Raw genomic sequence first — 27,837 nt, 5'->3', positions numbered from 1 at the left:
TCCGGCCCTGCTATGTCCACAATCACTCACTATATGATTTTGGACACAGCATAAGTGGATCTATAGACCTGCTGTTTTATGCTGAGCTTACTAAGCAAATAATACACACACACACACACACACACACACACACACACACACACACACACACACACACACACACACAAACACACACACACACACACACACACACACACACACACACACACACGAAAAGCGCCACATCTTCACAAACAAAGAAATACATGTGCGTGTGCATAGTTCTCTGCAGTTGGCAAAAAGAGAAGCGTGAAGATACTTTGGGAAACTTAGCCAACCTTACAGAGCTGAAGTTACACAACAGTTGAGTGGGTGTGATTTGCATGATTCCCCGAGTCTCTGGCTGTAGGGGGGGGGGGGGGAGTGAGGGGGGTGTGTTCATAAGGGAACCTTTGAGAAGCGAGCACAGAAATAGAGAGAGTGGTATTAACAGCAGGGATGGATAAGAGATACGTGGAGGACTGTGATTGTGGATAGTTTGAAACTCTCTCAAGCTGGAGCTGTGAATCCCACACGCTGACCCGGGAGGGCAATCTGCACCACCTACACACACACACACACACACGCATACACACACACTTCCCAGCAGCCAGCTCATTGCTGAGTGGAGATATATACTGTAGGTCCACAAGTACTCTAGAACCTATAGAGGTGGAACTTTCCCCATCATTATCGTCGCTGTCAGGTGGAAACCTTGTATGTCCATATTTCATATTTTTTTATGTTAAGTATGCATATGTATATATTTATATACTTCATCGTATGATATTATAAAGACAGTGTCACACAAAAGTAGCCAATATACACACGTTCACAAGCTTCGCGGTAGCGTTGAGAGCTTGTACATCAGCTAATTTCGCTGAAATAGAAACGTTAGGGTTCAAGTGGTTAAGCCTGATTTATCTTTCCTCATACGACAGTGTCACTCGCTAAAAATAGCCAAGCTCAGATCACGACGAGACACATTGTGAGATCGTAGATCTGCTATTTTCGGGGAGTGGCACCATCGTACGAGGAAGTATAAATAAATTAAAGGGATAGTTCACCCACAAAATTACTTTTTTAATATCGATTAGTCACTCCATGGAGATTTGAATTCTTTTTTTTTTTTTTTTTGCATTCCTAAGCCAATAATTTGATGACCAACGGACCGGTCGGTTCAGTTCAAATGATCAGAGCATGTTTTTAGTGATCGATCAGCAATCAGATGTATGTGAAAGACAGACTTGACTGTACCATAATGTGAGTGTCTTTGCCCTGAGAGGAAACCATGATTATTTTTTTATTATATTTGCCTCTTTTCATATGATTTCTCGGATGATATATCTGTCCCTTAACCCATTCAATCCGGGAATGCATCTGTGTCATTTTAGATTTCTTTGGCTATTAAAAAATAGCACTGAGTGCTGCGCTATGAGCTTGTAGATCTGCTATTTTTTGAAAAGTCGTGGAAAAGTTGTGCAAATCTTTGAATATACTGTATCTATATGTTTTAAAGCAGACATTTTTAACTCCGATCTGTGCTTCTGTGGGTCCCTGGAACAACATATTTTGAGATGGGGGTCCGCGGCCAAATACATATCATTATGGGGGTCTTTGACATGGAAAAGTTGGAGCACCACTGATATAGCAACATACCGTTAGGATTTAGAAAACATTTTTAGATACATATTTGGCCGTGGACCCCCATCTTAAAATGTATTGTTCAAGGGATCCCCGGAAGCAAAGATTTGAGTTACAATATATATATTCAAAGATTTGCACACATTTTCACGATTTTTTCTAAACATAGCAGGCCAACAAGCTCATAGCTTGGTGCCGTGCTATGAGTTTTTGAATAGCCAAAGAAATCTATAAAATGACACAGATGCTTTCCCGGTCTTAATGGATTAAGTCACAGTGAATCTCATTTCTTTTGATGTCTACCCACAAGGCCTCAGGACATCAAAAAATCATTGTGATGGATCGGTATATCTGTTCTACAAGCAAAAGGCTATATGACACTGTCACGGTTGTGTGTGAAACAGGATTAGAATACAGATTGATAAAGAAGCAGGGACAGGGTGTATCTGGTTCCAATTGCACCTCTGAATGTATTATGACACATGGCCTACAAGCACACAAATGATTAGGGTCGAAATGTACACACTCTCTTCTACAACTTGGCTTGAAACATTTTCGTGCAAAGAACCATTTTATAAACGAGGCCACTGCAGTCTTAATTGGACCATTGAGGTTTGTACATACCCACGTGTGTGTGTGTGTGTGTGTGTGTGTGTGTGTGTGTGTGTGTGTGTGTGTGTGTGTGTGTGTGTGTGTGTGTGTGTGTGTGTGTGTGTGTGTGTTAGTCTATAGGGCACGGGCTGCCCCGTGACAATGACACTTCAGAGGAATTTACATCCCACTTCAACATTTCCTCCTTTCCTCTCTCCTCTTCTCGTTTCCTCAGTAGGAGGGACTAACATGCAAGGAAAGGATGCAAAGTGTAGGAAATGAGGATGTAATTTAAGGACCTGAGATGCAGCCCTAATTGTGACAGCCCTGCCCCTCTGCCTCACTGTGATTGGTAGAGTGGAGCAGGCCGCCAGAGGGCTACAGTATGTTTATTTGCCAGACCCAAGGGGTCGGCCTACAGGAGGCTTTGTCGGTCGGTCGGTCGGTCTGTCCCTCTTTTCCTACCCAGTCATGACAATTTGTCTTTCGCTGTGACGCCATGCTGTGGAAAACACGCCCATAGGCTAAGCTTTGCAGGATGTGCTGTGATTGGCTAGCGAGATGCATGATGAAATGAATAACTCATAAATAGCACCGCTCACTTCACACCGGGTGTGTTTTTTTTTAGACCACTGCACCTACAACAAACCACTTTATCAGGACGAAGGCGCAATAGACTTCATTTGCTTCACGGAAATGGAACTCCACAGCTGTAATGAATCCACTAATTAGACGAGAAGGGACAAGGCCCATTCTATAAGACTGCCACCACCTCCTCTTCCATTTGTCGCCAGTGGTCTTTCAGAACCAGGTCTGGCAGAAGCAGGTCTCCTGGTCTTGTCTTCAGTAGCTGTTGGTATAGCCATGGCTGCCAGTTCCCACTTGATGTTGTGCGGGAGCTCCGACTGCTCCAGGCCGTACCGAATAGCTGCTAGCTCGCATAACGCCTTCAGACTCGGACGCAAGTCTAAGACGTACAGCTCAGTGGGTTTGACGCATCCATCAAAGAGGATGATACGATCTCCCACCATGCAACAGCACATCCTAAACAGTGAATAGGGGCCTTCTCCCTTGAGCTCAACCTTCTTCCAGGAGAGGGTCTCCGGATTGAATTTCCACAGATCGTTGAACATGTCCATGTTGTTGTGGCCACCATATATGTACAGCTCTCTGTTGTAGGCGAAGGCTGAATGATGCCTGCGACCTTCTGCAAGATGCTGTGCAGAAGGTGTTCTCTGGCTCTGCAGCCAGCAGTTGGTCTCTGTGTCAAACACTCCGACATTGTTTAAATAGCCCCACCTGAACCTACCTACCCCTCCGAGATTGTTTAAATAGCCCCGCTCGAACCTATCTACCCCAAATACAAACATCTTTGTCCCAATGATGGTGGCAGAGTGGTCTGGTGAAGCACGTGGTGGAGAGCCTCTTGTGTCAATTAAAGCCCAGACCATTGTGGTGGTGTCCAACTTGCAGATGTCATTATCTGTATGATTGTATGATTTACAATTGTCTTTAATTTGTTGGTATCCTCCATGGACGTACATGATCTTTCCCGGAAACCCTGGGTGTGAACCATCTGTGGGTGCCGACGTCAAACGCATAAAGCACTGTGCAGTAAGGCTCCCCGCCTCCCCAGGTGTAGGCGATATCTCCTATCAGCACAGCTGTGTGGCCACGGCGCGTGGAGGGAACCTCGAGGGGACCTTCTACTATTCCGGTTGTCACTGGGGACAACTTTGTCCAGAGTAAAGACACTGTGTTAAAGACGTGCACGTCAATGCGATGACAGTTCTCCATGCTGAAGGGCCCTCCGAAGAAGTAGACTTTGCGTCCCACAGTGACGGCAGCATGAGGTCCTTCAGGTCCATCCTGAGATTTTCCTCTCAGACACAAGCTCCAGCTCCACATTTCACAGACAAACAAACACAACAAGTCGGAAGCTGATTTCCGAGCCTCTCATTTTATAGAAGAGTACAGTTAAATCACACATGCTGCGCTCTTATATACCGTAGGTACAGGAGCCTCGCAAGTACTTCACATCATGTTTGATGACATCAGTCTTTTCCAAATATGGAGTTTCCACCTGTAGTCCTTCTATAAATCTATATCTATGCATACGTGACAAATATGGGCGTACAGTATAACTGACGACATCAGGGATCTCCATATATGGGCATAAAAGAACCCGGGCACACAGACAGATGGGTACAGCGGGTACAATGGGTATTGCATATCGTCTCTGTCGGGTGGAAACCTCATATGTCCAAAACTGTTACTTTCTGGATTCAAATTCGAAAACAGCAAAAGTAGCAGATCAACTTCATTGAAAGGAATACGTGGGGCCGTCCGTTCCGCTATGTTTGCGCCGCGTTTCGAGCTTGTGGATCTGATACTTTTGATGCTTTTTTGTGACGCTCTAGTATGGTCAAGTGGGCGTATGTGTGTGTGTGTGTGTGTGTGTGTGTGTGTGTGTGTGTGTGTGTGTGTGTGTGTGTGTGTGTGTGTGTGTGTGTGTCAGATTGCACCAGGTGCATGATATTCATACTGACATCCACATAAATGAGATTAGGCCTATTTAGCCCAACAGTAGCAATAACGCGAGTGGAACATCTCGGCTGTCCCAAAAATCCAAACGAGAACCGTAAACAAGACAAAACATGGGAAAATAAATGAGCTCCAACATATCATCATGAGCATAAAATCGCCCCCACAAACTGACTGTAGCAAACCCATAATCTTACAGCAATATGGATTACAGAGCATGGAGTAGTTCAGAGCAGTATGTAGTTCAAGGTTATTTCGTGTTTGCTGCTGTCAGGTTTGAGCGACAGCCTACATATAGTATTCTTCCTAATGAGTAGAGAAGCTTTTCTAACACACCAGGGGATGAGGCTGAACCAGAGGCCAGAACCTTAAAATAAAGCATGCCATTCTCAGCTAACTCATCATCCCCCTTCCCTCTTTATTGAAGCTTTTTTTTCTCTCTCTCTCTCTCTCTCTCTCTTTCTGCGTTTTGCCATTGCCGCGTTTTGTGCTCCCATCATTCATCTCTAAATGAACCACCTAAGCCCTATATATACTGCATTTAACGGCAAATAGCGGAAATAGCCAATCTACTTTAGCCAAGCTTTTAGATAGGCTATTTTAGCTATTTTTGAAGATTTTGAAGGGACGCCAGCGTTAATATGGATAAATGGGTCTATGAATAGTGTGAGTAATTTCAAGGGGTCGGGCGATTGCCTCGAGAAAAAGTCATAAAATATTCCTTTGTTTTCTCTGTTTGAAACACCAGATCTTGATAAATGCGTCATCTCCACCACATTGTAGTATTTTTAGTGAAGGGAGAAGCATGCTGGGTATGTAATGATGTGTGAAGAACAATCAGCATTTAATCTGCTTAGGGAAGCAGACTGTCTAACCCTAACCTTCAGATTGTGACATACTTCATAAGAACAATTTATTAATAGTGTTGTGCATGTACGCTCCAGTAAAGCTGAAAAAAAGTCTCTTCCTACTCAGACCCATGAAAGAGAGAGCTACGAGGCTCTGATCTTGCCGGAACGTGATATCGTGGTTCATGTATCGCGAGTGCTTCATTTACACCCATTATGAGGATTCAAAGTTTGGAATTATACAGTAGTGTTTGGAACGCTTGCCATAGGGCGACCAATAGGTCGCCCTATGGCCCTAGATACCCTACTGAATGGATTGTCATGGAATTTGCTGTGCACCTTCCAGATTTGTTAGCAGTGCTTTTAGACTCACTTTGTGCTACATTATTATTATTATTATTATTATTATTATTATTAATTACCTGATTATGCAACTGGGGGAAGGATCGAAGAGTGGTGATGGCTGTGATGAACAGGATGATGTTGTTGATCATGATGTTGATGATGATGCTGATGAAAGATGAAGCCAGTAACAATTGACATCTAAAATTAAATATGTGTTTACAAATCCAATCAGCAAATATTTTGAACACTATTGAATCCAAACTTACTTAAAATTCATTTGATAGCAGACACCAGGGACAGTACCAGAGAGAGAGGGCCATGACAAATACAAGCATGAATCTCAAACACAGAAAAGTTCTGCATTGTGTTTGTACTGTATGTTTGTGAGCACAGACAGACACACGCACACACACACACACACACACACACACACACACACACACACACACACACACACACACACACACACACACACACACACAGAGTACTGTATGGTAATCAAGCATGCATGTACATTACAGCCGTATGTGTGTATGTATGTGTGTGCCACCTCTCACCTTCCAACCAGGAGAAATTCTCCCACCAGGTTCCTGCGTCTCATTGCCATCAGTATGCCACGGGCGGTCATGCCCTCGCAGAAGCAGGCCACCACCCTGGCCTTGGGCAGGTGACCCCGCAGTTTCTCCACCAGCTTGTCAAACCTCTGCTCGCCAGCGTTGCTGTAGATCTTGTCGGAGTGGGCGATGCAGATCCCTTCCTGAGCAGCCATGTCTTTGAATGCCTCCATACCACTCTCGCCGTAATTCCCTGTCGGGAAAGAACATACGTTTTTACGGCTTGGCTCTGTAGGAGACGAGCAGTCTACAAATGGGTCTGGCTGTGTGTCTTTGTGTGTGTTTGTTTGTCCAGGGCTAATCTTCAAATTTTATGCACACTACCCATAGGCCAAGGAAGTACCTCCATACATTTGATTTTCACATTGTTTGTCACACATATTGTTTCATATTTTTGGAAATATATAAATTGAATTTTATAATGGTGGCGGTTGGATCAGACTGAAACCTTGCCCATAATTTGTCATACTGTACAGCATAGATATGTCAGATGACTGCGTCATAGACTGGCCACTTGAAGTACCACATCCACATGGGAGCCTACAGTAGCTGTTATTAGACCCTGTCGTGTTTGTGCGGTTAGTTACTGTACTCGGTTCTCATGGGAATGAACGTATGATTGATGTTCTCCTATGAAGGGTTTCACAGGGTAAAATTTACATTGTTTACAATTTACAATTTTAAAGATGTTTAATTTACTCTTTATTGGTTTCGGTAATTTTTACTTGACACCCTTTTGTCAGCACATTTAATGTTTCAATTTTCAGTGTACAGTGTAGTAGTCAGTTTAAAGTAAAAGTAGCCATGATGGAACAATACTAACGCTACTGCTAGTACTGCGCGCACACACACACACGAAAACATATGCATGTAGCCATATTTACTTTTTCAATATAGAGTACGGTACACAAAAAAACATGGCAGTGAAGTGTGAACGTAGCCAGAATCTGCTGTGCGTCCCCATTACTGTACATGAACTGTCAGGGGTAGACTCCCCCGTTCTCAACAAAATCAGGTCACCTAATTTCAGTTGCTATGCAAATATGTTCTCAACGTGGGAGCGTGACGGGGGTGTGAGGCTCAGACTTATAAAGATAAAAAGCCGTCCTAAGTACGTACTAAGTATGTGCTTAGTAAAAAATATCCATGTTAAAGCTGCAATCCGTAAGATTTATTTCCATCACAGGAGTCAGAATTTACACCCCCATCTCAAAATATTTTGTTCCAGGGACTTCCAGAAGCAAAGATTTGAGTTACAAATGTTCGCTTAAAAATATATATCTATTCAAACATTTGCAGACATTTTCACAATTTTTAAAAATAGCCGATCTACAAGCTCATAGTGCTATGAGCTTGTATATCTGCTATTTTTGAAAAGCCAAAGTATAAAATAATGGTTAACGTGGTTGCTTTCCCGGTCTTAATGGGTTAAAAGGGGAGGTTGAGAGAGTGAACTCACACAGCAGTGCCCTGCTTCCCATTAATACAGTTACACACATCCCCATCTGGGAGCTGCTCTCTACCCTGTTGGCTCGCTGAGCAGTGGAGTTTACACTGTGTGTTCTAATAGTCGCTGGAATGGTTGCTGAGGGAGGGAGAGTGTTGCTTGACTCAGATTCCTGCAGGCAGTCAGTCACCAAGTAGAGGTGGAAGTAGTACTCAAATAATGTTTCAAAATCACAATGTAGAAATTCTCTGTTACAAGGTAAAAGGCCTGCATTCAAAAATGGACTTGAGTAAAAGTACAAAAGTATTGACCTCAAAATATCCTCCTATAATTCTCCAAACCTCTATCCTTCTGTCTAAACCGCATTTCTTCTGTCTGACCTGTCCTCAGTGTGTTCAGCAATTGATCTGAACTTGCACACGGGCAATGATCATTACCACGTGCAGACACTCAGGAACAATATTTTTTAATTTTCCCAAATTCAAGCTGTTTAATAGCGTTTATCCGAAACTCTGTTTAACTCAATGGCCGGAGTTTTGGTCTGTTGTCATGGTTACGGTGCCCCCTGGTTACGGTGCATGGGATACGGTACATGGGATGTAGTACTCTGTTAGCTCTTGGTGCTGCTAAACTGAGTTTTGCATGCGGCCACGGGGTCTGTTGTCACGATTACGGTTCTCCCAGGCTATGGGATGTACTCTGTTAGCTCTTGGTGCTACTAACAACGTTAGCACTGTGTTGTTTATTCATTGACATTGATACAACGGAGTACAGCGCAATGGAGCAGAGCGTTGGGTTTGTGACGACATGCTAGCCTGGTAAACCCTCCCTCTGGAAATCTCATTTCCATTTGATTTCCGGAGTGAGTCTGGCATGATCGCCCATTCTGCAATATTGGCTGTGGGCTGGAGTTGGGCGGGAGTAATACCGTTGACTGACAACCCCTTCAGCCAATGATCGTTGTTCCCCTTCAGCCAATTGCAGTGCATTTTTACCACCTCCAGAGCTAATGTGACGCAACAGGACTTTTGAGATGGCCATGCCCAAAATAGGTTGCCTTATTCGAATACATGCGTGTCACTGCCCGCCCCTGCCGGTTCTCTGAATTTTTATTTTTAAATAGGCTCTGTCATGATTAATTGACCACATATATGAAGTTAAACAACTAAATTCTATCCAAACGATATCTTATAGTGAATTCCGTGCCTCAAATAAGAAGTTTGAGAGCGTTTTAAAACCGAAAGTAAGAAGTGAAGACAACGCAGAAAAACAATGGCTGCCGTTCATCTTTTGTCGGCTGCACTCAGGCTGCACTCGGCTTCATTCGGGCTCACTCGAACTCACCACCTGATTGGCCAACTGTCGCTGTCAATCACAGAACGATGCGCGACGACGCTGATAGGCTCGTCCATTTGGTGTACGGGCTAGAAACGCCCAGACAAGCCTTCAGGCCAGACTCACTCCTGAAATCAAATGGAAATGAGATTTCCGGAGGGAGGGTTTACCAGGCTAACGACATGCAGCAGAGCGTTGGTGTGTGTGTGTGTGTGTGTGTGTGTGTGTGTGTGTGTGTGTGTGTGTGTGTGTGTGTGTGTGTGTGTGTGCGTGTGTGTGTGTGTTGTAACTGTCCCAGCTAAGCAGACATCGACCCATAGGAACACACTCCTTGCCCATACATCTAAAAGTCTGCAAATACTTTGACTGCGCACATCCCCGCCCGGGTAATGCAGCATTCGCTAGGGGTCGACCTGCCTAAAAAAAATAAAAAAATGCAAAGTCTACTTTGCTTAGGGATGGTCAGCAATACAAATGCTATGCATGCACACAGCACATAATCCAAAGTCTGCAAATACTTTCAGTGTGCATATCCCTGGGTATGGACTAGTACTTAAAATACAAAGGAAAAACACTCAATTTTGTCTACATTTGTACAACCTTTTTTGAAAATAGCTGATCTACTGTACAAGCTCACAACGTATCGCGATGTGGCATGTTGTGAGCTTTTAGATCGGCTATTTTCGAACAGAAGTCTATCAAAACATAAAATAGGGCTTAATTCGTTATTGTATGTTATGTAATAATAATCACTTGTAACTAAAGTTTTCAAATGAACTGTAATGGAGTCAAAAGTACAACATTTGTCGCTGAGATGTAGTGGAGTAGAAGTCTAAAGTATTGAACATTTATATTTAAGTACAGTACTTCAGTAAATGTACTTTCCCCCCCTGTCTATTAGTAAGTTGCTGGAATGGTCACTGAGGGAGGCGAGAGTGTTGCATAGCTCACATTCCTGCAGGCAACCAGTAACCTGTAGTTCACTCACAGACGCCCACCAAACAACACTGTAGTGAGGTAAAGTTATGAAGGTCAGAGAAAGCTTAAGACCGTTCTTATGATGAGAGTTTTACGTGAGGGTTTATAGTGGAAAAGAGAGCTTGCCACGCAAAAGTCCTGAGTCCGGTTGTTGAATAACTTGTAGTGTAAGAGTTCATAAGAATCAGCTTTGTTCGTGCACAAGAGAATTATGTTACGGTTATTGTGACAAAAAAGAAAAAAAGCAGAACATGATGTAAAGTAGATGAATATGGTAAAATGATACAAACCTTTATGTTACTCTGTAACTCTGGGTCATGGGCCCATTTGGTTATATTTTAGTGTAACAAATGGGATAAATTAACACTGACGATTTTATTGTGTCGCAACATTAACCTGGCATGGCCAGTATCACTGGCTACCCTTTTTTATAGCTCTGGCAGATTCGTCTGGTTTCCAGGCTACAGCAACATGAGGCGATTCTAAGAGAATGGAATCAATAGTTAAAGCAGCATTGGAATCACCATGGGAATTGAAGCACAATTCAAATCAATGGTTAAATCACCACTGAATCAAAGGGTAAAACACCATTGGAATCAAGTGGAAAACCAAGGACATTCAAAATCCACAACAGATGTTTCCTTGGGTGCCTTGCCAATGATAAGCGGGATTACAAAATGCATACAGTATAATACAGAGGGTCCTTGAGCCCCACTTTGTGAACCACTGATATACAGGGTATAACAATTCTCACTAAACAGGTATATTCAGGCAGCACTACAAAATGGCGACCTCACTATAGTGGACTATATAGTGCGTAGTGCGAGTGATTTCTGACACATCCAAAGAGAGAGAGAGAGACAGTACAGTACGTATGAGGTACACGACGTGCGAGGACAGGGCCTTATGTTAGCTCATGTTCTCCCCCAGGGTAGTACAGTAGCATACCGTAGCAGTGGGTGGATGCATGGCCTTCCACCCTGGAACCAGATGGGCATCCCACTCATAATGGTGAATCAGCTCTATGTCGATAACAGGTCAGAATCACACTCCATAATACTCCATAACAGTATGGCGGTGCATGCACTATTTTCCCATCAAAAGGAATTGATTATGAAATGACCATCCACTGAAGCTAAGAATTGAAATGAAATCCATGGAAACTCCTAAACTGGGGATCGTCATTGTCTCTTAGCTGTGTGTGTGTGTGTGTGTGTGTGTGTGTGTGTGTGTGTGTGTGTGTGTGTGTGTGTGTGTGTGTGTGTGTGTGTGTGTGTGTGTGTGTGTGTGTGTGTGTGTGTGTGTGTGTGTGTGTGTGTGTGTGTGTGTGTGTGTGTGTGTGTGTGCGTGCATGCTTGCGTGTGTGTGTGTTTTTCCAATAGCAAAGATTGTGTCATTAAGTGTTGAGAGGGCCTGGCATCAAGTATTGTATGTGAAAGACATACATGTCTGTACCGTATGTGAGTCTCTTTGCCCTCACAGGAGAACATGATAGAGCAGTTTTATCTCTTGTCATAGGATTGCTCCAATGGCAATGACTGTATATGCACTGCACACACATTCATTCACTTGAAAAACCAAATGTTCACATTTTCAGCACCTAGAATTCCAGTTAAAATATGTTAAAATATGTGCTGAGAACATGTTTTTTTTATCAAAGGTTTTACTTGTGGTGTTGTATATGTTTTACAGACTATGCACTGTAAGACGAAGCCATAGCATATTGCAGAAGGGAAATGCTTTTAAATCTCTCCACATGTGCAACTGAAAGCATGTTATAGACTATATTGTAGCTGTGAGGCGGAAATTTCCTATGTTCCAATGAATGAATCCAATGTAGCTATTATTTAGTCTCTTTAGTTAAGTTCAGTTAATAGTTTTCATTGGTTAAATATTTATTACATAGAAGGTTTCTCCCCGACAGCGATAATATATTTCAATTGCCCTACTAAAAACCCATCTGTTCTCCCTGGCTTTTAACTGCATTTGAGTTCACCTAATTTGTTTTTAACTTTGCACCTTTTGCTATGTGTTAATGCATTTTATCTGCTGATGTTTTTCTTTTGTTTTGATGCTTTGAATTGTTTTTGGTTGAATTGTTTTGAGGTTTTTCTTTTTCTTTGATGCTTTTAATTGTTTTTCTTTTGATGTACAGCACTTTGGTCAGCTCGGCTGCTGTAAACGTGCTATATAAATAAAGTTTTATTTGATTTGATTTGATTTTTGATGCAAATTTTGCTGTGGCTTATAGATGCAACACCACTGGATCACTTTGGAAATGCACGAACAGGCACAAATAGGAAATTATATAAGCTCCTCATGCATCAGATTTTCTATTACTCTGATTCTATAATTGTAAATTAGGAAATGTTTGCTTAGAATTATAAAAAAGAAAGGTTGAGAGTCACAGAGAGAGAGAGAGAGAGAGAGAGAGAGAGAGAGAGAGAGAGAGAGAGAGAGAGAGAGAGAGAGAGAGAGAGAGAGAGAGAGAGAGAGAGAGAGAGAGATTTAATAGACATGCAGGACTGAAAGAGTTAGGTTGCTTATGGTTAAGGGTATGGGGATATGCAATGAATTTAAGTTAATGCAATGTCCCTAAAAGTTTGTAAAGCAAGAAGGTCTTACCCTCTGTGTGTATCGCAGAAACATAGCTCCAGTTGTATCTCTTAACGATGTCCACCATGGCTCTGGCCTGCTGTGCGTCTGATGGTACCACCCTCATAAAGTACTTAAACAGGCTCTGTAGTGAAAAGAATAGCTTTGAGTAGGAAGACATTAATCTGTCTGCATAATGTATCTGGCTATGTAATGACTGGTTCCACAGCCACTGGCAGGCATTTTGCACTGAGCACTTTGCCAAATGCAAACCCTCTGCTCAACTGCACTATATGGCCACACAAGATGAATTTAATGTCCACTCTTAACCCATTCAATCTGGGAACGCATCAACAAATGTTTTCTAAATCTTAACAGTTTTTTGAAAACCGTATGTTGCTATAACATCAGTGGTTCTCACACTTGTTTGTGAGTTACAAATGTTCACTTTAAAAAATATATATTCAAATATTGGCAAAAATGTTCACCTCATATTTGCACCTCGGTGCCGCGCTATGAGCTTGTATATCTGCTATTTTTTAATAGCCAAAGTATAAAATAATGGCTATAGCTAAAATCTAAAATGACACAGATGCGTTCCCGGATTGAATGGGTTAAAAGGATTCAAGCAAATGGCTGAAAGTGAGGGTATAACTACACACACAGATACATATAGACACAGACACACTTGTTTATCTATCTATCTATATTCAGTGTACTGTAGGGGCTTTAACTGGCTGGAAACACTTCAGAGATTTAAAAACTGCATTGTTTTTAGTGTAGTCCTTCATATTGGGATGGCATCAGTAGGCCTAGGTTTGTTAGCAGGCCTTTTCTCTGCTGTTCTAGCCCCTACATTGAATATAATCAAAATGTCTGTCACCAGACAGACATATTGATAGACGGAGATGTCTGACACGTCTGGTGCCAATTGTGTCTGGATCCGTATGGATCATGTTCAATTAATTCTAGAAACAGGTACTGTACCTTGTCACTGAGATCCATGCTGGTGGCAGAGTAGGCGATCTGTGGGATGTTGAAGAGCTGGAGGAGATTTTGGACCTGGATGGCCACAGAGCTGGAGCCTGGACCGATCAGTCCCACGATGGGCTTCTTTCCCGGGAGAATCATGTGCCCTTCCTCTGCTGCACACCTGCCCATCTCCTCTTCCTCGTTGGACACCAGTGTGTCACGGATGAACTCGATGCTCTGCTCCAATGCCACCGCAGAGTGCCAACAGGAATCCCTTGGTCACGAAGAGAGAATACATTATGTCACACGCTCCATTAAAGTCAGTCACGTTGCAACGTATTATTTTCAGATAAGCATGGGATTTGTGTCACAATCGCAATTTTTCTGTTTCTCTTATCGCTAAATTCTGATAATAAACTATTTTGTACCTTGTTGATAACAAGCTAGCGGAGACCACTTGACTAAAAACTGTGAGGTTCAGTGACAGTCACTTTGTAATGTGACATTACAGTATTAGTAAATTAGAGAGCAAAGAATTCCCTCTTTCAGTGTATAAAACAAAAAATGTGTTTTGAGGTATATGTGACTGAAAATATGTCTCATATCGTTTCTTGTATGTTTAGCGAGTGAATGTACAGTATATACAGTACAGTATACTGTACACATACTGTATATGTATATGTATCACAAAGAGTGGACCACCCACTCTCCATCATTTTGAGTGGTTGCTGACCTGATCTCACAGCCGAGGGTAATGTTGGGCAGGATGCTGGGGTCCGCGTTTATTAGATCCAGAGTGTGCAGCATGGCCTCCACTCTCTGGATGCCATACTGCTCACGCACCGAACCACACTTACGCTCATGAACCTGAGCAAATCAAATCACACAGGAAGATTGCATCACGCACATGTGAATGTTAAGCACACACAAACATGGACATTCGCTAACTCCTGCTCACACACACGCAAGTGCACACGCACACATGCACAGTTGCACACACACACGCACACACACACACACACACACACACACACACACACACACACACACACACACACACACACACACACACACACACACACACACACACACACACACACACACACACACACACACACACGCACACACGCACGCACACACGCACACATGTGCCAGGTCATGGTCTCCATCATGTGATAAAAACAAACACACATACACACTGTGGGCCCTATTTAGATTATCTAAGTGCATGGACTAAAACGCAGGGCGCCAATTGCATAAGTGGTGTCTCCACGCCAATTTTGCTAGTTAGATAGCACGTTATCTGTTCTCAAGCCCGGCGCACAGTGCTAAGGTGTAGCACTGTGCGCCGGGCATTACATTACAGTACCAATCGTGTCTTTTGCCATTTCTTTAAGAGAAAGCTATAGGCGCATCACTATTTAGATGACGGATTAGTATAAATACTAATTGAACGGTGTGACTCTATTAAGTCGCTTGTCCTACTGTTCTTAATTTTCTATATTAGTATTTTTGTGTTTTATGGTTGTTTGCATATTCTCTTGTTCTGTGTTCTATCTATCTATACGCAAACCATTTTCTGCTGTGAAAAAGTGTAAGTATTAGTATTAGTAATGTGAAACACATCTGTTATATATTTACAAACAAACGTAATAAACGCTCATTCTCAGTTATGTTAATTAAAGCATGACAGATGATGCTGTCTATGCGTCCCATGTGTCCTATGTCGGAGCTCTATGGATATTGATGAGGATTGATGTTAAGTGGTGTCCATTGAGCAGAGACAGATAAAGAAAGCCAGGAGACAGTGGTTTCACCACATTCTTACAGGAGGAGAGGTTTTTGAAGATATTCTGTAATAAAGTGTAGGCTACTGCTAATTGAAAGAAATGTGTCTATTTTTATCTCCCTTTTTCTCTCGCCCCCTCTCTCCTCACCACTCGTCTTCGTGCTTAGAAATCGTGCACTGCAACATATTGATAATCTGGCCCAGATCATTATTTATTTTTTGAACCTCAATGCAGAGTCCCTCAGATATGTCATCTACCAAGATGATATGAGTGTTATTGTGAAATTTGATGGATTTTGATTGTAATCAGTGTGTGGCATTGTGAACGCATCTACAGCAGGTGCATCTAAATCCCAATAATGCGCTATGTCTAAATAATAAAGAAATGTCTACGCCATCACTGCACCGGAGTTAAGCTGGTCTAGGCGCAAAGCACAAGGCCTTTTTGCTCTAAAGAAAGACCACACCTCATTTTATGACCAACATGTCGATGGGCGCTAAATAGGTGCCAGATCATTTAGACTTTAGGCCACGTGGGCGCTGGCTGTAAAAATGACAATTGCGTTGGTTGGAAAATAGCCAGTGGAAGACAGGGCCCTGATGGCACTTTCTCTCACTCACACATGGACTCCCTTGCGCTTGTTCTCTGCCTTCTCTCTCTCGCCCTCTCGCTCTCTCTATCTTTCTCTCTAACACGCACGCACGCACGCACGCACGCACGCACGCACGCACGCACGCACGCACGCACGCACGCACGCTCGCACGCACGCACACACACACACACACACACACACACACACACACACACACACACACACACACACACACAGTACCTTATCAGCTGGAGGCTGGTGGTGGACAGAGAACAATGCCCCAATGATGATGTCACCTGGGATATGTAATACCCTTCTCTCATTAGTCTGGGCTGCGTTCAGCCAGGGGAGGTCAGCTCCTAACAGCAGACACACTGATAACAGTCTCACACACAATCCTCCTCCTCTTCCTCCTCTCTTCATCCTCCCATTCCACCTCATGCCTGCTCCCGTGCGGTCTCTGTCTCAGGGCTGCAGCTTAGATGTCTGATCTCTGCTTGGCATGGTGGTTTCACTGTCAGGGCAAAGGGTTATCCTGGGGAACACAAAGTCGTAAGTTCAAAATATTTCAGGAGACAAGTTGGACTTTTTTAAAGTTCAATTAGCATTATTTGGATTGGAAAACATGTTGTGGAATTGCCCTTTGACATGAAGAATCAGAATAATGTGATGGCCATATAAGTAGGTATGGGGGAGCATGAGAAGAATATTCCATCAAAAATATTATATTTGCAGTAAGATTTTTTTTTTTTTTTTTTTTTTTATTAAGCTTTTGCAGATACAGTTTTTATGAAAAAACATTCAAAGAACCTATCACTGATCTGCAGCTACTTCAGTCATGCCAGTAAATTACACAAAATAGGGCAGGTGTATCACAAGCATAATGTGCTGATGTACAAAGGCACAGCAGACAAGGAAAGATGGATTGAAGTATTTTCAATCAGATCATTATCATTTACAGATACAGAAGTGAGATTATACCTTATATTCAAACAGTCAGATATTGTGTCTACACAGAAATAGACGACTATAGCCTAGTGCTACCATACAACTAACCACTGCTACTATTATGAAGAAGAAGTAGAAGCAACACCATACTTCTCTCTTTAACTGACGACCACACGCACAGTAGAGCCTGCTGCTTGTCGTTGTCCATGGTGCTGAACTGTTTGCAAACAGCCAGTGGTGTAGAGTAACTACTGTAAGTACATGTACTCAAGTACAGTACTTAAGGTTTCTTTTTTTTACTTTACTAGAGTATTTCCAATTTTCAGTACTTTTACTTCTACTCCACTACATCTCAGAGGCAAATACAATTTTATTCCACTACAAATATTTGAAAAATGTAGTTACTAGTTACTTTGTAGATTTTGATTATTATTACATAATCCACTTCAGCCCTATATATATATATATATATATATATATATATTCAAAAGATTTTTTACACATTTTATACATTTGAAAACTTGTGAAATGGGACATTCTGCATAATGAGTACTTTCTACTTTTGGTACTTTAAGTACATTTTGATACCAATACTTTTGTACTTTTACTCAAGTAAATTTTGAATTCCGAATGTCTTTGGAGTGTTTCTACATTGCAGTATTGATGAAGTGATTTTCTTTGGTGAAAATAAGTGTTAAATAGCTCTATATTCTGATAGTATTCATTGGTATAGAGTGTCTGTTCAGTAACAGGATGTTACCATGTCTCTCCAGCTCTTTATTAAACAGAAAATGCATTTTCAGGTCAGGATACGAATTTTATCCAATCAGGATGGAGAACTCAGACAGGATACAGATTAAACAAGTGAAATTGGAAGTAGTGACACAAAGAAATGAGCAGACAACATTTGAAATTGATCACTATAAAAAATTAAGCTGATAAATGGGTGCTCTCTCCTGATTGGCTGAAATGTTGTCACCTACCTGAAAATGTGTTTTCTGTTTATCAAAGAGCTGGAGAGACCCCTGTGACTGAACAAACACTCTATAGCAATTACTGTATCCGAATATAGTGCTTTAACCTATTAATACAAAACTTTTTGTTTCAACCCAAAAATATCACAATGTGCATAGCCTACTTTTTCCACCACTGCTCAAGTTGTCCAGTCCGATATAAATAGAAAGCGCAGCAATAACCAGTGTCTAAAAGGTGTAGAAGCACATCATGTAGCCTATAAACATGCAGCCTTAATTGCCAGCCTATCGATTATTGCTGTTCAGAGTCAGAGATTAGTAACACTCGGTATAGATCACTTACTGAACCAACCTCTCTTTGAGTTGCGTTGTAAATTCTGGTCGCTTTGAAACCATGTCGATCACCGAAAGTGAAGCAGGAATATCAGAGGCACGATGCAGGTTTAGGTTCCATCTGTCTCCATCCTTCAGCAGCAGTAAATGCAAGTCGGTGTTTGCTGTTTGGCATTAATGTCTGTTCTCGCTCTGAACGCCCCTCCTTCCTCCTCCAAAACCAGTGGTGTAAAGTAACTGAGTACATTTACTCAGGTAGCCTACACCCCGTACTTTAAGTGTGAGGTACTTTTACTTTACTGGTTCAATTAACACTTTTGCTTCTACTCCACTACATCTCAGAGACAAATATTGTGCTTTTTACTCCACTAATTATTTGAAAACTTTAGTTACAGTTACTAGTTACTTTGTAGATTTACATTATTATTACGCAACATATATTACCCTCTTTAGCCCACATTTTGGTCTTTTGAAAATAGCCGATCTACAAGCTCACAATGGGTCACGGTGCAATGCATTAGTGAGCTTGCAGATCTGCTATTTTCACTTGTTAAATGGGACATTCTACATCAAGTTTTTTTTATACCAATACACATTTGTACTTTTACTCAACTACATTTTGAATTCTGGACTTTTAGCCTAGGCCTACTTGTAGCCTATAATGATTGCAGTTTTGATACTTTTACTTAAGTAAATGATTTGACTACTTTTTCCACCACTGGCCAGAAGTGAGTTGAACTTCAATACAGGCGAGAGAAATACGTGTAATGGTTCAAGATATAATTGCCTATTCAAAACTATATTGATTTTGAAGAAATTAGCTATAGATCAAAAGTAGGCTATTTTGAGTGATCAACATGATAACATAGCCCAGTTACATGGTGAAAGGCTATGACTTTGAGTGGGTGCAAAGAAAAATGAAACGTATGAACAATAAAAGAATCATACAAATATTGATTTGTCCTCTTTGTGCTGTGCAACGTGTTGTTTATGGAGGAAAAGTGCCCTAACAACACTTGCAATGGGAGCTTATCCATATTTCACCATGGCAACAGCAATGGGATATATTTAGCAGACCTATATATATATAAAACCTTTCTTTCTTTCTTTTTATTGCAGTCATGGAATGGCTAGCTTCTTTCGATTAAAGTAACCATTTGCCTCAGATTGGGGCTGTTTAGGCTGGTATATTAGATCTTAATTTGAATTGACTGCAATTTGGAGCAGTCAGAGAATATTGCCTTGGATACAACGAAATCAGAACTGGTGTGTGTGTGTGTGTGTGTGTGTGTGTGTGTGTGTGTGTGTGTGTGTGTGTGTGTGTGTGTGTGTGTGTGTGTGTGTGTGTGTGTGTGTGTGTGTATGGGCGTGCATGTGTGTGTGCATGTGTGTGTGCATTCTGCACGCACTTGCTGTGATTTTTTTAGGCAATTATATCCAGACAGAATGATCAGTCACATAGCACCCTCTAGTGTGCTTTAAATGTATCTATTTATACTTTGTTTAGCTTTAGCAATTTACTGTCAGTAGTCACATTGAGAATTTGATGAACAATCTGCATGAGATCAAACAATTACAGTGCCTACAAATCAAGAGCGAGGCAGGGTCAGTTACCCTGCATTTGTCCGCCCAGAACAAGAGGAAGGGGCTCTGTCCTGACCCTCTTGTTGTTTGACTGTCCGGCCAACAGACTCTCCATGATGCCCTACAGAATGAGAAGCAGAATGGGTCAAACCCAACAACCCATATTACAGGTACCACTACTATTAATTATCCAGGGCAACAACACAAGAGCAGGGGATGAGAGAAGCAACAGCCCCACAGCACCTGAGCCCATTGACCCACACAGCATGCATGCACAAAGGGCAGGAAAGTGATGTGGCGCTGAACTGGGTCGGAGGCTGGGTAGAGCCTCCGAGCAGAATGTTTGCAGTGTTGTCGTTGGATAAAGAGAGCATGGCATACTATTCTCAGTGGACCAATCTCGCTGTTCTCGACAGCCTGCTGGACAGACAATGGCGCACACCTGAGGGGGACTGTGAGACACAACAGAGGAGGAAGCTCAGAGTGAAGAAGTTCATAGAGCTGTTCAAATGTACCCTGGCTGCAAGCTTGAATGCCTCTCCTGGGACTGGGGCCTCCACCTACCTCAGGTTCTGTGGACATAGAGGACCGGAGTGCAAGAGATGACAAATTGAATCCCAGCAGCTCTTATACTCAGGAAAGAGCTACGGACTAATAATAAAACACATTTAACCTTGTGTTTTGGCCACCGGCTACCCGGAATTAAGGGGCAAGGCTGGGCTGGATAACTTCACGCAGATGTCCAAGAGGCTGCGATAGAGACATTAACTGATTTGGAAAGTGCTTGCCAAGGCTGAGGCTCGCCAGAAATGGGCCTATAGTATGATTCCCCCATGTGTGGGAGAGGATTTTGTGCCAGAGGACCGAGTGCGTGCGTTTCAACCCCTCCCGGATGGGGAAGGGTCCGGGAACTGCTGCAACCTTACCGTCTCTCGTTGGCACAGAAGAGAACCAGGTGGACATCTCTCTCTCCATGAGACACTATACACTATGCACTCGTGAGGTGGGGGCTGTGTAGCTCACTGGTCAGGTGAGGGACCTCCCAGTATGACTCGGGGCACACACACTTTATGTATTGCTTTATTGTTGTTTAATTAATTTACAGTTTGCTACTGTATGGGGCAAATGCATGTGTTGTGTTATCATTTATTATATGCGTTACACCATATTTTATATGGATGGTCATGATGATAGGGAGCACCTCCCCCCTTCAAGGGTCCATCCATGTGTGGAGTGAGTTGGTTGGAGACAGTATCGGAATTCATTGCCATGTTTTCTTTAAAGTAGAAACTCACCAGTCATTACAATATTATTACAAACACATAAACAAAATATGAAACAATAGTTAAAAATTAAAAACAGGGGGGCAAAATGTGAAGTTTTTTGAAAATGAAACATTCATTGTGAGCCATTTTGAGCTTCTCTAAAGTACATCTAAAATATGCAGGAACCAGTTACAGGTCCCCTTATAAAATATGTTTTGATAATTTTGTATACATAAGAAATAAAAGACCTGTGAAATATATTAGAAATATTTTTCAGTATGGCATTCCTTCATCATCGTTGATAATGGCAGGTTAGGTTCTCCCATGACCTGCTCTGCCCGAGGCTGAGCTGCCTGACCGTAGTTCCTAGAAGAAAAAAAAAGACCAAATACTAACATAGACTACTTTTGTACTACTTTTTGTTTTCTGGCTATAATAAACTTACTTTGACCTCAAGTTTCAACATTCTTACATTGCATATGAATGTCTTTGGACCAGTGTCCTCTAATCAATGCAAACGATAACAGTTTGCTTTATGAACTGAGGATCAGTTGTTTAAATGAGCCAAGGGGAAATCATGTGTTATGCGCCTGTTATATGCTCATCAGAAAGAATAGGACGACCTTGTACGTCACAGTCATACGATAACTGAAATTCAGAGAAAGAAGTTACACATTGAATCCATTTAATTTGTTAATAATGACTGAAACTATTAACGCATTAACCAATGTTACACAGTGGGAAAAAATGCATGAATTAAATCAGCACCCCTTTTCTAAGAGAAAGGGGGGCAACGCGGAGCACATATCTCCGCCAGGGCTGTGTAAGAGGCAGAATGTGACATCGCAGGCATTGTCTGAGTTAACGGAGCGCAAAGAGATAGAGTGGCGGAATAAAGATACAGGTATTGTCATAAATGGCGGAACATCTAATGTGGCAGATTATGAGAGTGGCCTGGGGAGTTGCGTCAAAAAGCTTTAAAAAGTCTACAACCAACAGTATGGTTAGTTTTAAACATAAAGTGGGTTGGTATAACACCACCATGAGGCCAGTTTGAAAATAATATCCGGGGAGTGACTTCCTTGGCCTACTGGCAAGAAATGTGCCACTGATCAGTCCAGTAATGAAAATCAATAAAAACAATTCAATAATAATCAGTCCAGTAATTTCCGAACACACACAGACGCACAGACACACAGACAGGGGCAAAAACATAATCTCGATCCCCGGCCTTCGGCCTGGCAGAGATAACAAGTGTATCTGTTTCAGCGTTGGAACAGTGTGCTGTAGCCTCTAGTAGTGTCATTAGATTCATAAAACCACACCTCCATGCAACAGGCTAATCCTCACCCTGGGGTTGTGTGGCATGTGACTTGTCAGTGGGAGGGGGGCTAAGAAGAATGTAGCAAACATCTCTCATGTGTTTAGGCTATAGTAATTTTTTTCCACATTCTTGTTCAGCTGCCTCTCTTCTCTAGAAGGATTCCTGGATTAAATAAGTTTGGTGTGATGTGAAGCAATGTTGCTGCCGATTATCACCATCTTCCTTGTGTGTTTTGCTCCCTCCTATCAACAATTTCCCCGTCTTTGCACCACTCGTGAAGCTTTGATATCAAAGGAATGCTGTCCGCCTTGGGAGGGGGATGGATCGACCTGTGGAGCCATATCTGGACGGGGTTTTTGTCAGGATGTTGAAGTGCCTGACCGTCCCGACGGGAAGCAGTATCCCTTCATCGGACTGGACGACCGGGAGAAGTGGCCTTTGGTCTTCTACAACCGGACCTGCCGGTGTGCTGGAAACTTCATGGGCTTTAACTGCGCAGACTGTAAGTTTGGCTATGTTGGTGTCAACTGTCATGAGAGAAGAGAGTCTGTCCGGAGGAATATATTTCATCTGTCAAGAGCCGAGAGGCGCAAATTGATATCCTACCTAAACTTGGCCAAGCAGACCATCAGCACCGACTATGTTGCAGCCACAGGGACCTATAGAGAGATGGGGAACGGTTCGAACCCCATGTTCGCCGACTTGTCTGTGTATGATGTGTTTGTGTGGATGCATTATTATGTGTCCAGGAATGCACAATTAGGGCCGGGAAATGTGTGGACTGATGTGGACTTTGCTCACTGGGCGCCAGCTTTCCTCCCGTGGCACCGTCTGTATCTGCTCCAGTGGGAGCACGACATCCGGAAGATCTCCGGGGACATGAGCTTTACGATCCCCTACTGGGACTGGAGAGATGCGAGCACCTGTGACGTGTGCACAGACGAGTTGATGGGTGACCGGAGCCCACGTGACCCCAGCTTCCTCAGCCCAGGGTCTGTTTTCTCTTCATGGAGGGTAAAATATGCGCGCGCGCACACACACACACACACACACACACACACACACACACACACACACACACACACACACACACACACACACACACACACACACACACACACACACACACACACGCTTTACATTCAAAGCAATATCTCAATGTTATTATATGAGCCTAATTTGTTATAGCCTATTATTATTATTATTATTATTATTATTATATAAAACAATAGGCTATGTGAAAAGGAAGCTCCTCAATTGCAGCAAACGATTTATTGTTGCAATTTAGTAGCTTAGTTTGTCATTTATCTGATCATTGTTGTAGTTGTTGTTGTTTTTTGTTTTTTTTGGGGGGGGGGGCGGGGCAGCGTGGAAGCCCTCTCGCCACAGTTTTTTGTGGTGACTTTATATCTTATGAACTGAATTTGTGTCTGGGTGATAGGCATGTGTTGTATTTGAGTACATACAGTATGTGTATGAATGTGTTTATGAACAGGTAATGTGTTCCCGAGCAGAAGAATACAATGACAGAGGAGTTCTGTGTGATGCTACGGGAGAAGGCCCACTGCGTCGGAACCCTGGGAACCACAACCGTAACTTAGTGGAGCACTTACCAACTTCAGCAGAAGTGGAGTTTACTGTCAGTTTACCTGACTATGACACAGGACCCATGGACCTCACTGCCAACATGAGCTTCCGGAACACTCTGGAAGGTCTGATAACATTGCGGAAGGGGAGATAAAATGTACATTACACTACACAGCATGGAAGATGATGGCCATATTTGATTTATATTGACATATTTATTTGTCAAATTAATTTCAGAATGCTGAGATCAAAGTATACTTAGAATAAAGTCTGAATTCTGAGAATAAAATTAACAAGCTTCATGATGTGAAGGCCTAAGGTAGAGCCAGCCTACCTGGTGTTGCTGGGATTATTGCGCTGATCAGCATGCTCAGGTTTCGGTACCCAGCATTGCCTGGGTTATAGCATGGGTGAAATAGCCAGTAGCTGAACTACTTGAAAGCTACATCATTCTGAAAGTAGTGAATGTAGTCACAAGCTGCTTGGAAATGTAAGCTAGACACACTGATGTGTGAGATCATTCACCTGAAAGGGACACATTAGCCAGTCCCTTTATTGATTTAACATTTTCAAAAAGTTAAAATCAGTTAATTATAAAGCGAGGAGAGAAACAAAAAACACATTTCTGGCTGTTTTTTTTCCCTTGTTTTCTTGCACTATGAAAAAAATGGTATTTGTAACCAACCAGTTACACATTTCTTACCATTTTCCACTTAAACCATGAACTTTTTTTTTTAGTTTGTCTTGTGGCCCCCGACTTCAAGTAATTTTACAATTGTGGCCCCCTGCCTAATCTAGTTGAATACCCCTGATCTAGAGCCATACTGTGCTCTTTCCTTCATCTGTCATTCACCCATATCCCAGCATGCACTGGATTGAAAGCAGAAGGCACACCGGTGTGCCAGTTCAGATCAACACATTCAATGAATGCCCATCCTTTCCTGCACCAAAAGCAGTCACTAGGCCTACATATTCTGTCACCACCATTGCTAATGAAATTAATGTCTTTATTGCAGGTCGGGCGGACCCCCAGACTGGATTGGGGAATAGTTCTCGTTTGGGAATGCATGCTGCTCTCCACGTGTTTATGAATGGCTCCATGTCCTCAGTACAGGGCTCTGCAAATGACCCCATATTCATCCTCCACCATGCCTTTGTAGACAGGTAAGAATACACATACAGTACAATATTATGAACACTTGTTACTTATGCATGCGCGCGCACACACACACTAGGCATGCGCGCGCACGCGCACGCGCACACACGCACGCACGCACGCACGCACGCACGCACGCACGCACGCACGCACGCACGCACGCACACACACACACACACACACACACACACACACACACACACACACACACACACACACACACACACACACACACACTACAATACAGTACATATTACTGTATAATTAAACACTTGATTGCTGCTTGTTCCATCAAAAACCTTTTTTCTTCCCCCATAAAAGCATCTATGAGCAGTGGTTGAGGAGGCACCGTCCATCCCCTTCCCAGTACCCAGATTCTAATGCCCCCATAGGGCACAACAGCGAGTATCACATGGTTCCCTTCCTGCCTCTCTACAGGAACAGAGAGTTCTTCATCTCCAGCAAGGAGCTGGGATATGAATACTCCTATCTACTAGATGCTAGTGAGTCATACAACAACATTTCTGTTTTGTAAGACAGTATACAGTCAAATCCTCTGTGTTAGTCTAACCAATTTTCACCCATCCCTATTTTGGACGTGTCATTATAAGTGAAAATGTTCAAACATTTTCAAATTCATTTCCTATACTTAATTGACTGGAGTCCCCTAGGGGTTCATACTAGGCCCCCTTATTTTTCCCCTCTACACCAAATGTCTTTGGCGAATATACTGTAGCACATCTACAAGCTTGCAATGCAAGCTAGTGAGCTTTTAGATATGCTATTTTCATTTAATATTTGCCCCAGAATAGAGGCGCTGGGGTTTATATGGTTAAATGAACAATTTGACTTTGTAAAGTGAGAGAGAGAGAAAGAGAGAGAGAGAGAGAGAGAGAGAGAGAGAGAGAGAGAGAGAGAGAGAGAGAGAGAGAGAGAGAGAGAGAGAGAGAGAGAGAGACCATGCAAGACAGGATCGAGAGTGAGTATTTGTCCTAGCTCCCCTTGTCTGCAATCTTTAATTGCCTTTGACTAATTTTCTGAATTTGAAGAAGTCATTTTAGCAAAACGCTGTTTAATCTACTTGAAGAATCTAAGGTGGAAATCCATCATTCCAGTATGTTCATACAATTTAAGTCTCTAACAGTAGGCAACCTTTGATTGCTATACTTCAGTTTCAGAACCGTCATTTTGTAGTAATTATCTCCACCAGGCTACATATCTCAAGCAAGTCCATGTTGGTTTCAATGTTGATTTCACGCTGCACTGAAATGAATGGAAGTCGATGGCTTCCTGAAATATTAAAAAAATTCACTCGAAAATATATGAAACTAGAGTTGTTTGTTGTTGGGACATTGCGGGCAGTAATGTAAAGTATACATGACTTGTCGTCAATGGGACAAACATCAAAAGCCCTAGTATGGTCCTTTGCATAGATGTCAATGCATGTTGAAGCAAAGAACGCCTCATATAATTCACCCTATTTTTTGATACCCCCCTTCTCACTCCTAAGATGTGGAAAGAAAGATGAAACTTGTATGATCCCCATGAGATAATAATCTGTGGCTTCGATTTCCTCTCTCCTACTTTTTCTCTAGATCAAAGGCTTCTAGACTCCATGGGCCCCTACTTGGAGCAGCTTGAGGATGTTTGGCCGTGGCTGCTGCTTGCTGGGGTCTCGGGAGGAATCATTGCAATAGCTATAGCCATGACAGTTCGGATAGCCAGACAGTACCAGGGGTCCACATCTTGGCCTTGTATGAAGAAATGGAAAACCTTCTTCACTTTGCCAGAGAGAAAACCGCTGCTCTCAAGCAGTGATGAAGAACCAAACTACTTGAATTACCAGACTGCTATGTGATGTCTACAAATATATAGTGTTGTAGACTTAGTTGAAATGGTTATTACCTCCAAAGTATTAATGGTAAAATCAGACTGCATAATTACTGCACATACAGTATAAGGACTGATTACATCAAAACACTGTGAACTTGATAAACGCTTATTGTTCTTTAACACATAAATGTTAAGTGTAATGAAGTAATAGATCTAGTATTTTGTTTAAATAATGACAGCCAAAGCTGTACGTTTTATGTACTACCTGGGATTCGAACCAGGGTCTCCCGTGGGTGAAACCAACCATTTAAAGCTCAGGCAGGAGACAATCCCTACTTAGCCTGGGGAGATAATGCACTTATAAGCATCAGACAGTACTATTTGTCAACCAGCAGATGTCCTACCGGACACCAGGGTCTACATTTCTCATGGAAGTGTAGGGGGACCACCTATAACCACTGCAGATGTGCTAGTTATATTGCATTAATTGGTTAAAATATCATTTTATTCGTTGAAATAA

General features: G+C 42.4%; 2 protein-coding genes across 2 annotated transcripts in view; one reads left to right on the top strand and one right to left on the bottom strand.

The window, feature by feature from the left end:
- Positions 1-20,267, bottom strand: part of grm5a (glutamate receptor, metabotropic 5a) — a gene marked incomplete at both ends in the record, with an annotated part of 36,719 nt that extends 16,452 nt beyond the window's left edge. Inside the window, 6 exons of the mRNA XM_084074204.1 lie at positions 6,548-6,797; positions 12,990-13,104; positions 13,947-14,205; positions 14,665-14,798; positions 16,554-16,672; positions 20,183-20,267. Coding sequence (XP_083930330.1) covers positions 6,548-6,797; positions 12,990-13,104; positions 13,947-14,205; positions 14,665-14,798; positions 16,554-16,672; positions 20,183-20,267 — 962 coding nt within the window. The remainder of the gene's footprint in view (positions 1-6,547; positions 6,798-12,989; positions 13,105-13,946; positions 14,206-14,664; positions 14,799-16,553; positions 16,673-20,182) is intronic.
- A 2,669-nt stretch (positions 20,268-22,936) lies between these two features.
- On the top strand, positions 22,937-27,837 carry LOC311057252 (tyrosinase-like; the record flags this gene model as incomplete). The annotated part of the gene is made up of 5 exons (XM_084074203.1): positions 22,937-23,755; positions 24,237-24,453; positions 25,345-25,492; positions 25,806-25,987; positions 27,080-27,837. The coding sequence occupies 5 exons, from the start codon at positions 22,937-22,939 to the stop codon at positions 27,340-27,342; spliced, it is 1,629 nt and encodes a 542-aa protein (XP_083930329.1). The 3' UTR covers positions 27,343-27,837.

This window comes from Gymnoscopelus microlampas (assembly GCF_963454915.1).
Source record: "Gymnoscopelus microlampas genome assembly, chromosome: 12".
Lineage (NCBI taxonomy): Eukaryota > Metazoa > Chordata > Actinopteri > Myctophiformes > Myctophidae > Gymnoscopelus > Gymnoscopelus microlampas.
Note: the sequence above shows the minus strand (reverse complement) of the source record. Positions and strands in the feature narration are given on the sequence as shown.